The sequence below is a fragment of the Rana temporaria genome, chromosome 6 (genome assembly GCF_905171775.1).
Source record: "Rana temporaria chromosome 6, aRanTem1.1, whole genome shotgun sequence".
Taxonomy (NCBI): domain Eukaryota; kingdom Metazoa; phylum Chordata; class Amphibia; order Anura; family Ranidae; genus Rana; species Rana temporaria.
In genome coordinates, this window is record NC_053494.1 from 157560189 (window position 1) to 157573358 (window position 13170).

Consider the following 13170-nt stretch of genomic DNA (forward strand, 5'->3'; position numbering starts at 1 on the left):
CATACGACTGATGCTTGCGTTCGCCTTTGTGCGTGAAAAGAGGGGGTCGAGGAGTGCTTTTCTTTCATTTTTTTTATTATTTTCATTGTCATTTCAGGTAATGTAAATATTCCCTATGATAGCAATAGGTAGTGACAGGTACTCTTTTTTGAAAAAAATCGACCCTAGAAAATTAGAACCTAGATCTCTCAACTGCCCTCAAAGCATCTGACCAAAGCAAGAAGGTATCCCTCTTTCCCCCAAAATCCATATCAGACCCTTATCCGAGCATGCTGCCCAGCAGGTCAGGAAAGGGGGGGATGGGCGAGTGCCCTCTCCCTTCTCCTGAACCATACCAGACCACACGCCCCCAACATGCGCCGTCCATGGGGGTATCCCAGTGGGCATGATCGAAATTAACCCGGAACAAGCCAATGCTCACGTCATTCTACGCAAATCCCTATTCGCGAACGACTTACGCAAACGACGTAAACAATTCAAAATGCGAGGCGGGAACGACGGCCATACTTAACATTGAGTACACCACCATATAGTAGCTTTAACTATACGCCGGAAAAAGCCGAACGCAAACGACGTAACAAAATGCGCCGGCCGGACGTACGTTCGTGGATCGCCATAACTAGCTAATTTGCATACTCGACGCGGAATTCGACGGAAACACCACCTAGCGGCCGCCGAAAAATTACATCTAAGATCCGACGGCGTACTAAGACGTACGCCTGTCGGATTGATCCCAGATGCCATCGTATCTTGTTTTGTAGATACAAAACAAAGATACGACGCAGGAAATTTAAAATTACGCCGGCGTATCAATAGATACGCCGGCGTAATTCTTTTGTGGATCTGCCCCAAAATGTTTTTGAGTTTTAGACCGGGTAAGAAGAGGTTAAAAACATTTTGCCATCTATGTCCCTCTGTGGAGACTTCTCTGCACTTCCTGTCCCATAGACCCATCAGGAAATTAGAGGAATCATTTCAAAGTAAGGGAAATATGTCTTAAATAGTTAATACCACAACAGATTTTACCTTCTGAAAGAATTTCCTCTGAAGCCTCGTACACACGCACGCTTTTCTCGGCCAGAAACAGCAAGAAAACTGCTGGCAGAGCTTTCTTGCCGAGTAAACCGAGTGTGTGTCTACGAGGCTTTCAGGTTTCTCGTTGGGAAAACTGCCCAGAATCTCGACGAGAAAAATAGAGCTCTCTTAATTTCTCGTCGGGATTCTCGGCAGTGTTTTCCTGCCGAGAAACCCGAGAGTGTGTATACTTACCTGCCTCCATGGAAACCCGCGCATGCTCGAAATGAGTTTGACGCATGTGTGGTAGCTTCCAAGGCATAGGTAGGGTATAGGTAGGGTGAAGCAAGATGGCGGCGACGGCATCGATTGTGACGAGCGCATGCTCATCGTAGTCGATAACGTCACCGCGTTCATACCATTCAAAAGAACGGCGGCGTGTACAGGGCTTTATTCTGTTACAGTGACAACTTTAGTATTTACCCTTTTACCTTTGTTCCCAGAGGTAACAGTCACCAGGAATAATAAAGAATTAAAAAAGCTGTCAGATGAACACATGCCTAATCTAGCAAAAATTAAATACACTTTTCTTTTTTTAATTGAAGCTATTGTTGTGACATATTTGGTGCAATACTAATGTTGTGCTTGTTGTTAGTTTTTTGTATTGTGTTCCTATGAAAGTTGTTCATTTCTCTTCACAGGCTCTCGAAGACCAAGTATGGGATCTGTTATGTCAGGCTGATGAGACAGCTGAACAGCATAAAGATCAAAGCCAAATATATGATGCCATGGCAGCAACTCTAAAGGAAGCCTGGGCTTCCCTGATCAGTGTGCTGGAAAAAAGAAGAGACTTGTTACATGTGACTTCTGAATTCTTCAATACTGCAGTGCAGGTTCTTATTTTTATTACAGTATATAACATGTCCAACATCACTTAGCACCCAGAGTTTTGACTCACAGTGCCACCTAGTAGGTTTCCATTATTTGATTCTACATTATGTACTTCCTATTAACCTATTAGCCAAGCTAGATTAGGTTCTTTAAATCTTTTCATTATACATTGTAATGATCATTTCACCAAAAACTGGTGTTCAGTTACATAATTACTTAGTTTAACCTACAGTATGTGTGTGTGATTTAATTCTCTAACAATTCCCATAGGCCATTAAATTCTCCTGAGGAAGACCAAAAAAAAGGAAATTTCAGAGTAACCAGAGATTCTACATATAGCGATCAAGATCAAAGAATATTCACATATAGGGCATGCCAAGCATACCCACCAGAGTCTAAACCAGGGATAGGCAACCTCAGCCCTCCAGCTGTTTTGAAAAGTCCCATGAGACATTGCAAGACCCTAAAGCCCCGTACACACGATCGGAATTTCCGATGGAAAAAGTCGGGCGGACTTTTTCCATCGGAAATTCTGAACGTGTGTATGCGCCATCAGACTTTTTTCTGAGGAATTCCATCAGAGTTTAGATAGAGAACATGTTCTCTTTTACTCCGATGGAATTCTGTCGGAATTCCGATGTTAGTTTGGCCAGGCAAAAGCCTTATCGTGTCTACGGGGCATAACAATCACAGGCATGACTCCTAGAGGCAGAGGCACGATGGGATTTGTAATTTCACCACAGCTGGAGGGCCGAGGTTGCTTACCCTTGGTCTAAACAATCTTATATTAAAGTGTGTGTAGTATGCTTCATGAACTTGTGAAACATGTTTACATAATTCCTCTTTTTGGAAAATTAACCACTGATTCACATAATGGGAATTATGTGAATCAGTGGTCTACCTTTCAATAACAGTAATAATTTAGATATGTTGTTCAAATTCATTAGGTAGACTTCAGGTAAGTAGGGGTATACTTGTCATGACCTAGATGTGAATATAGGAATTCATCTAAAAGTTTTTTGTTGACAAAGTTGTCAACACTCTCAGCTAGTACTACTTCCTGGGGAAGGGGTTTCACGGTTTTACTGCTCTAATAGTAAATGTACCCTTTGTGCATTCTAAGGTTAAACCTCCTTTCTTATAACCTTAAATCATGGTCATGAGTCCTCTTTGGGGACCGTAGAGTAAGCAGTTTATTACAGGTACTGAAAGGAACACTAAAGGTTCGCTTTTTATTAGATCAATTGATTGCTGTAAACTAGAGCATTTAAATATCACTTACCTCGTTTTTTCCTTTTGACCTCCAAAATACAGTAATCCAGGTTTGAAAATGCCATTTCCTGTCTCTCCTCTTCTTGCTTTCCACCAGCATCTGAGCCGTTTGCATGGCGGAAAGCAGAATGTGTTCACCCCCTCCCTATGACTACAGCCCTGCGTGAAGATGCTCTCTTATCCCTCACAGGCATGGAGGCTAAGCCTAATGGGAACTGTAGTTCCCATTAGGCCATGATGTAGCAAGAATGAATGCGCACAGCAAACCAGGAAGTCAGTGAGAATAATGATTCAGGAGTGACGTAGGTGAATAAAACAGCTCGATTTCAACAGGTATCAAACTAGTTATAATGCAAAACATTACTTTTTACTTTATCAGCTACTGTCAGACTTTAATTTAAGTGGAAAATATTTTTGTCTTTACAACCCCTTGAAGTCACCTTTGATATATTTGTACATTGTAATCCTATTTTCTCACCCATGTATATACAATTTCAACTCCAGCAGACATTTTTTTCTAAATTAAATGTTTATTAGTTACAGTATTAAATGCTTTATGTAAACCTAGAAGAACGAAATCCAGTGGACTTCCACCATCCATTTTCTCACTTACTTCCCTCATACCAAAAACGTAAATGTATTTTATTGAGATTTTATGTGATAGACCAACACAAAGTGGCACATAATTGTGAAGTGGAAGGAAAATGATAAATGGTTTTCAAAATGTTAGACAAAAAAAATATGTGAAAAGTATGCATTAGTATTCAGCCCTCCTGAGTCAATATTTTGTAGAACCAGTTTTCGCTACAATTACAGCTGCAAGTCTGTTTGGGGATGTCTCCACCAGCTTTGTACATCTAGAGAGTGAAATTTTTGCCCAGTCTTCATTGCAAAATAGCTCAAGCTCTTACCTAAACCATTCCATTGTAGAGCTGGCTGTATGTTTAGGGTCGTTGTCCTGCTGGAAGGTGAAACTCTGCCCCAGTCTCAAATCTCTTGCAGACTCTTATGAGTCTGCAAGAGCATAAGAGTCTGCAAGAGATTTGAGACTGAGGCAGAGTTTCACCTTCCAGCAGGACAACGACCCTAAACATACAGCCAGCTCTACAATGGAATGGTTTAGGTACACACAATCATTTTTCAGCATGAAAGAAAACATTGTTTTTCAGCATGTCTAAAAAACAAAGTTTTCCCAACTTCATTATTAAAACAATGTTGCCTACACACCATCGTTTTTAAAAAATGATCCAGCAAAGCGCGGTGACGAACAACACGTACGACGGCACTTTAAAGGGGAAGTTCTATTCGCCTTTGGGCTGCTTTAGCTCCGTGTTAGTAAAAGACGATACGCGCTTTTTTGTCTGTTACAGCGTGATGAATGTGCTTACTCCATTATGAACCAGAACGAGCGCTCCCGTCTCATAACTTGCTTCTGAGCATGCACAGGTTTTTTACGTCGTTTTAGCCCATACACCATAATTTTTTACAACCCGAAAAACGACATTGTTTAAAACGATGTTAAAAAATGCAGCATGTTCGAATTTTTTTTTTGTCGTTTTTCAGAACATGAAAAATTATGTGAAGCCCACACACGATCATTTTAAATGACATTTCATGCTGAAAAATGATCGTGTGTACGTGGCATAACAGGTTTTGTTCTGAGATTGCCTTGTATTTGACTCCATCCATATTCCCAACAACTCTAATCAACTTCCCTGTCCCTGCTGAAGAAAAGCATCCCCACAACATGATGCTTCTGTCACCATGTTTCACGTGTGCAGTGTTAAGCCCCATACACACTATCAGTTTTCCTGCAGGTTTTTCTCTTCAGGCTTACCAAAACCATCTAATATGAGGTCAAACCTTAAGAGTTTCAATTCATATGCAATCAGGCAGGCCCTTGCACTACATGGTTTTGGTAAACCAGAAGAGAAAAACCTGCAGGAAAACTGATAGTGTGTATGGGGCTTTAGTTTTCTACAACACATAGGGCTGGATTCAGATACAATGGTGTATCTATCTTAGATGTGTTACGCCGCCGTAATTTAGGGCGCAAGTTCTGTATTCAGAAACAACTTGCGCCCTTAGTTACGGCGGCGTAACGTATCTGTGTTGGCGTAAGCCCGCCTAATTCAAATGTGGATGATGTGGGCGTGTTTTATGCATATTAACTGTGACCCCACGTATTTGAAGTTTTTTACGAACGGCGCATGCGCCGTTCGTGAAAAAATCCCAGTGCGCATGCTCGAAATTCCGCCGCAAATCGTCATTGCTTTCGACGTGAACGTAAATTACGTTTAGCCCTATTCGCGAACGACGTAACATTTTCAAAACTCGACACGGGAACGACGGCCATATTTAACATAGGATACGCCTCATATAGCAGGGGTAACTATACGCCGAAAAAAGCCTAACGTAAACGACGTAAAAAAATGCGCCGGCCGGACGTACGTTTCTGAATCGGCATATCAAGCCCATTTGCATATTCCTCGCGTAAATATACGAAAGCGCCACCTAGCGGCCAGCGTAAATATGCAGCCTAAGATACGACGGTGTAAGACACTTACGCCAGTCGGATCTTAGGGAAATCCATGCGTAACTGATTCTATGAATCAGGCGCATAGATACGATCCCGCACACTCAGAGATACGACAGCGTATCTGGAGATACGCCGTCGTATCTTCTCTATGAATCTACCCCATAGCGTTTTGCTTTTAGGCCAAAAGGTTTCATTTTGGTCTCATCTGACCAGACACCTTCTTCCACATGTTTGCTGTGTTCCCGACATGGCATCTCGCAAACTGCAAATGGGACTACCTATGGCTTTCTTTCATCAATGGCTTTCTTCTTGCCTCTCTTTCATAAAGGTCAGATTTGTGGCGTGCACGACGAATGCCGCGTACAGACGGTCGTTTTTTGTGATGAAAAAAAACGTTGTTTTTAAAAACGTCATTTAAAATGACCGTGTGTGGGAAAAACGTTGTTTTATGTCTTCTGAAAAACGACAAAAAAAAATTCGAACATGCTTGAATTTTTTGTGTTGTTTTTCAAAACGTCGTTTTTTGTGTCATTTAAAACGATAGTGTGTGGGCAAAACGACGTTTAAAACGACGTTTTTAAACCCGCGCATGCTCAGAAGCAAGTTATGAAGCGAGCTTGAATGGAACAGAGTGCCGTCGTACGTGCTGAACGTAACCGCGCTTTGCTAGAGCATTTTGAAAAAACGATTGTGTGTATGCTACGTCGTTTTTAAAAATGAAGTTTCAAAAACGTCGTTTTTTTTCATCACATAAAACGTTGTTTTTTTCTATCACAAAAAACGACCGTCTGTACGCGGCATTATAGTTATCCTGTGGACAGATTCTCCAGCTCCTCCAGAGTTACCATGGGCATCTTGGCTGCTTCTCTGATTAATGCTCTCCTTGCCCGGCTTGTCAGTTTAGGTGAAGGGCCATGTCTTGGTAGGTTTGCAGTTGTGCCATACTCTTTCCATTTTCGGATGATGGATTAAACAGTGCTCTGTGAAATGTTCTAAGCTTAGGATATTTTTTTATAACCTAACCCTGCTTTAAACTTCCCCACAACTTTATCTCTGACCTGTCTGTTGTGTTCCTTGGCCTTCATGATGCTGTGTATTCACTAAGGTTTTCTAACAAACCTCTGTGGGCTTCACAGTACAGCTGAATTTATACTGAGATTAAATTACACACAGGTGGACTCTATTTACTAATTAGGTGGCTTCTGACGACAATTGGTTCCACTAGATTTTAGTTAGGGGTATAAGAGTAAAGGAGGCTGACTACAAATGCACACCACGCTTTTCAGATATTTGTGTGTAAAAAAATTGAAAACCATTTAATTTTCCTTCCACTTCACAATTATGTGCCACTTTGTGTTGGTCTATCACATAAAATCCCAATAAAATACATTTACGTTTTTGGTAGTCACATGACAACATTTGGAAAATTTCAAGGGGTATGAATCCTTTTTCAAGGCACTGTACCTTACAGAGTCTTATCTCTCCCAGGGGCTCTTTTTCTAGTATGAGGCCTCGTACACACGACCGTTTTCCTCAACAAAATCCATCAAGAAAAATGCTGGCAGAGGAAAACGGTCGTGTGTTCGTTTTTCGTCGAGAAAACTGTTGTGGATCTCGACGAGAAAAAAAGAGAACATGTTCTCTTTTTTCTCATCGGGAGTCTCAATTTCCTGTTTTACGATGAGAAACACGTTCGTGTGTATGCTTAGAAACGCATGCATGCTCAGAATTAGGTATGAGACGGGAGCGCGCCTTCAGGTAAAAGTAGCGTTCGTAATGGAGATAGCACATTCGTCACGCTGTAACAGACTGAAAAGCGCGAATCATCTCTCACCAAACTTTTACTTAACACGCAGTAACATGAGATTAGCAAAAGCAGCCCCAAGGGTTGTGCCAGTGGAATCGAACTTCCCCTTTATAGTGCCGTCGTACGTGTTGTAAGTCACCGCGTTTGAGAACAACGAGATTTTGTTTTGACAGTGTGTATGCAAAGAAAGCTTGACAAGATTCTCGACAAGCCTGACAAGAACCTCGTCGAGAAAAACGACGTTTCATTTACGACGAGATTTGTACGAGGCCTTGAGGGAATGCAACTCTTCTGTTGTATTTATTTTATATTATGGAGAATGTAACAATAGATGTTTTAACATTCAATGGTGGGTGGGAACACCAAAAACTCCCATGATTACAGGAACAGATGCAGGTATTGCAAGGAGATCTGACTGCTGTAGCTAAGTTCTGAGACACAGAAGACAATGGCTGACTCTCGTTCACCTATAATTGTCACTTTTAGGGGGATTGGCTTGGATCAGCATTATTGACAATAGGTGTTATACACACACGGTTGGAAAGTCCGATGTGAGCTTTTGGTCGGAAATTTCCGACAGTGTGTAGGCTCCATTGGACTTTTGCTGTCGGAATTTCTGGCAGCAAAAGATTGAAAACTGGTTCTCAATTTTTCAGACAGGAAATTTCGATCGCCTGTAGCAATTCCGATGCATGCTCGGGAAACAATTCGACGCATGCTCTGAAGCATTGAACTTAATTTTCTCGGCTCATCGTAGTGTTGTACATCACTGCATTCTTGATGGTTGAAAGTTCAGAGAACTTTTGTGTGACCGTGTGTGCGCAAGCCAAGCTTGAGTGGAATTCTGTCGGAAAAACCCTCCAAGGTTTTTCCGACGGAATTTCCGCGCGTGTGTACAGTGTCATCTTAAGAGCATTATAGGCCCCCGGGCAATACAGTGCACTGGGGCCCTGTCTACACAATCACGCACGAGAATTTACTGACAAAAATCATAAAATTTACTGGCAGAACCACATCTTTTACTGCCAGTGCAAAAAAAGTACCTAAAATTACAGTTTTCAGTGCCGAACAATGCACATGTCAGTATTTAAACTATAAACATATAACTAGTGCTATTAGCAATGTGTTTAAGTTAAACAAAAGTAAAAAATAAAAATGTCTTCATTGACATGAAGGTCAGGTTACTATAACCCAGCCAGCACAGAGTTTTCTCTTACATCAGAGTCTGCAGGATTCCCCCTTACAGTGAAAGGGAACTCTTATGTAAAGGGGAACGCTGCAGATCATGATCTAAGGAGGGAACTCTGATGTGGAGGGGGGCTCTGGTGACCAGAGACCACCTTATATCAGAGTCCACTGCTTTCTCTTTCCCACTTACATCAGGGTCCGCAGACTGAGTTCCCCCTTGCATTGTAAGTCCTGCAGAGTCCTGCAGACTCTGATGTAAAGGGGAACTCTGGTGACCAGAGACCACCTTTCCGTAGAGTAAATACACTAAGGTAAGGGGGGTCACTAATATAGGAGGGGGAACCTTTATATCAGTGCCCCCTTACATTTTTGCATTCACTCCCCCCTTACATCAGCAACCCCCCGCACTCGTGGAGGATCGGATCTTCTCTGTGATTTCCGCAAACTGGACATGGGCAGTTCTAACCCGTCACTCTCCACAATTTTTTACTGGAGTTGCTGGGCAGCCGGTGGGGCCCCCCAGGCAAGCGGGGCCCCCGGGCAACTGCCCAGCGTGCCCAATGGAAAAGATGGCCCTGCTCGTGTGTAGAGGGTATTAAAGCTTATTTGCATTGCCATAGGAAATTGTCAGCAGAACAATGACTACATCCTATTAGATGCAGTCAATGCTCAGGTGTTCAGAAAGCTGCAGGAGCAGTGGCTTGAGCTACTGCATTACTGCAACACATGAGTCTAAATTACCCCCTCTTCCCCCTGATAACTAAACCACTTTGCACTTACCTTAGATTAGTGGGTAATGCAGTCCAAGAGCCTGCATCATACCAGGAGGCACCTAGTTAGAGAAGCCCCCTGGCTTAAAACAAGAAATCTTTTCTCTTTAGGACTATGATAAACACAGTACCCCTGGAACTCTGCCCCTTGACATTTCCCTTTTGCTAAACCTCTCTGCACTCCTGACTCTGAACCTTCCTACTCCCCAGCCCCCTTGACATTGTACCTCCTCAACCCTGGACTCTGAAACTCCCTGCACCCCTAATACTGTACACTAACACCTCACACACTGCATCGCTTTCTGTCAGCTAGCAACTCTGTTGCTAAAAAATTCCACCACTGCTCACTCTGTGTCATTGCCCCCCTTATCACCTTTTCAGGAGCATGCAGAGAGGAAAATAACCTGAGCATGGAGCCTCTGAGCTTATGTTAAAGGTTATGCACATCATGTTTTGCATTAATATTTAAGCCTGTATATTATACAGCATGTATTACTAAAAGTACGTGGATCACAAGATTTCTATGATTTAGTGTATGAGGTGTATTTTTGGAGTAGCTTTTAGTCTATTGAACAGACAAGATTTTATAAGCATTTGTTCATGCTGTTTCTCATCTGTTTTCAATTTATGCTCTTTGCGTCTGTCTTTTTAGTTTGCTGATGCAGTTGATAATGCAGAGGCATTTCTCCAGAACATTCAAGAAACTGTCGACAATATTCCAGAATGCCTGCAACAGCACCAACAGCATACAAGAGGTAAGAAATGCCTTTCATACAAATGTTCTTCATGTATAAAAGCTATTGAGTTCACAGAAAACCTGTACTGAAGCAAATATGAACATGCCTTTGCTCATCTCCACTTTTGAAAATGCTAGTTACCTATCCCTCATAATGGTCCAGTAGATCAAGTCCTTTATTTGTCACAGACCATTACAGATATGCAGATCAGGAGTTCTGACTTGTTCTAGGTCAATGACTCAAAAATATTGAAACCACAAGATCAGAAAAAGATATGGGCAACCAGCATTTTACAGAGCCGCCATACAGTATTTATCTTAATATTGAGTTCCTTTAAAAATTCCACTTTAAATGCAACATTTCCTGCCAAGTTTGGGTAATCTGGTAAGCATGGCAAAAAGCCATTCAATAAATCTGATCACAAATAAAGAAAAACAAAAATTACAAGCCTCATTTTAGATTTGCACAAGAAAAAAATAATAATAAAAGAAAAATACATTGTACCTATTGAATTCTTTATCAATTTGGTCTGATCAAAAACTTGAAAAATCATTATTAATGTCTTGAATAACCAGGCCACCTTTATACATTCAACCCTCCAATACAAGTCCTATAAATGTCCCCAAAAAAAAGAACTAGCTGAAGCCTGGCTTCTCTCCCTCGCTTCTCTCCCTCTCCTCTCCACGGTGTCGGCATTGCAAGTGTTGGCACCTGGCTGTGACAGCTCGCGGCTTGACAGCCAGGTGTGCACTGCGCATGCTTCTGGGAACTGTAACGTGTCCCAGAAGATTGCAGGGAGGGAGGAAGGGAGAGAGAAGGAGTCGCCTAGGCGGCGGGACCGGAAGTAAGAGTTGGGGTACCTGTCAGAACTAGGTACCCACTCCCCCTCCCAAAAAAGGGATCACCTCAACCTTACAAGTGTTGCACCACCAGTCTCCTCCACGGGCACCCACAATCCATAAATTCCTTGTAGGGTGACTTGTAAGGGGATAGCAGCCTACCCCGCTACCATGTCACATCTGTGGCTCCCATTCAGTGCGCATGCATTCATTTTATTTTAACCCAGGAAAATTTGTGTACCTGCCTGTTCAAGCTATACAGCATTTTTATGTTGATGTGTATTTAAATTTATATCTCTCCATTTCCATCTCAGTTGATGCCATCACTATCTCTTAGAGTTGTCATACATGGCCTGAAAATTCCAGACATAGCAAACAATTTGAGCATCGTTTTTGACAATCAAGGAAGGAGGGCTTGATCTCTATACACCAATCACATCAGCTGCAAGGCACCAGTGTGAGACACAAGCCTCTGTTGGCTTAGCTTAGGTACAACATTTGCAGTAAATACTCCACATCATGATGATGGATCTCTACACCCCAATCACAACCCCAATCACATCAGCTGCTAGGCACCGGTGTGAGACCCAAGCTTTTTTTTGGCTTAGCTTACATACAACGTTTGCAGTAAATACTCCACATCACAATGATGGATCTCTGCACCCCAATAACACCAGCTGCGTGGCACCGGAGTGAGACCCAAGCCTCTGTTGGCTTAGCTTAGGTACAATATTTGCAGTAAATACTCCACATCACAATGATGGATCTCTGCACCCCAATAACACCAGCTGCGTGTCACCGGTGTGAGACCCAAGCCTCTGTTGGCTTAGCGTAGGTACAATATTTGCAGTAAATACTCCACATCATAAGGAGGTTCCAGATAAAAACAAGACATTTTTATTTGTTACATCAGGGTAAGCACACAGTCGTGCAGGAATACTGACGCATTTCAGCTAGAGTGACTTTAGTCATAACTAATGACTATGATGTGGACTATTCACTGCAAATTAAGCACCTCAAGAAGAAACAACCACTTCTGACTTCTTGCTGTTAAACATAAATGTTTTCCAACAAACTGGGCTTTTTGTGAAAAAAAAATTCTCCACATGTTTTTGGATGCTCTTCCTGCATAATAACAGCAGCACGCTCTAGTGCAGTGGTTCTCAACCTTTCTAGTGCCTTAACCCCTTGATAAAATTTCCCTAGTTGTGGGGACCCCTAACAGAAAAATCAGGAGATAGGGTCCTTCCAGCCCCTCCGACTTCACATTTCACACCAGTCAACTGACCTCTAGTCTCTGCCCCCAGCCATGCCATGAACTGAATGGGCGGCTGCAAAGAGGCTGAGTGGGTGGTCGTGGTCTCTGGGGACAGCCCAGCTGGGCGGCCGCGAAAAGACTGGAAGAGATGTCCGGGCTTCAGCAACAGCCTAGGATTCAGTGAGCCCTGGCAAATCATCATTCGACCCCCGAGGGGGTCCCGAGCCCCAAGTTGAGAACCACTGTTCTAGAGATTGTTTTGGTTAAAATCAGCCAGATTAGACTAACATACACGGGAAAAGGCAGTGAAGGCCAGTCACAATGCAGGAAGCATACTCTGTACACATAACAAGCAAATAGGATTATCCTATGTACATACTGTACAACTAAAAGTTATAAAAATGTAATTTATTTAAAATAATTTGATCACATTTATATACGTTCAAATCATAAAAAAAAACAAAAAAAAAACGTATTTGCTCAGTTTAAGGATGACTGTTATACTGTGAAATTTAGGTAGATGATATTTAAAAGATTAGGAATGCACTAAAATACACAAAAAATACTTTTTTCTTTTAAGCTGTTTTAGAGCGATCCCTCGCCTTGCTGAACAAAAGCCAAGAAGTCACTGAATTCATCCAGCACTTCACATCTCAGCAGCCAGTTTCCAGCTCGGAGATGATAAAGGGGGCTCGCTGCAGCTGTTCCAGAATTGAAGACCTTCTGGAACTGCTACAAGACAAGAGGAGGCAGCTAGATAAGAAGATGAAGCAGAAACGACAAAGGCTGGAGTGCGGCTTGCAGGTCAGCCAGTGGCACCAACAGAAAGACAAGGTAATGGAGTAAAGAACACGC

General features: G+C 42.3%; 1 protein-coding gene across 2 annotated transcripts in view; it reads left to right on the top strand.

Annotated features, from left to right (window-relative positions):
- The window catches only part of CCDC141 (coiled-coil domain containing 141), a 193874-nt gene that overhangs the window by 56846 nt on the left and 123858 nt on the right, over positions 1 to 13170 (top strand). For both annotated transcript variants that reach the window (XM_040357655.1, XM_040357654.1), the window contains exons 3-5: positions 1716 to 1907; positions 10134 to 10236; positions 12896 to 13149. In XM_040357655.1, coding sequence (XP_040213589.1) covers positions 1716 to 1907; positions 10134 to 10236; positions 12896 to 13149 — 549 coding nt within the window. The remainder of the gene's footprint in view (positions 1 to 1715; positions 1908 to 10133; positions 10237 to 12895; positions 13150 to 13170) is intronic.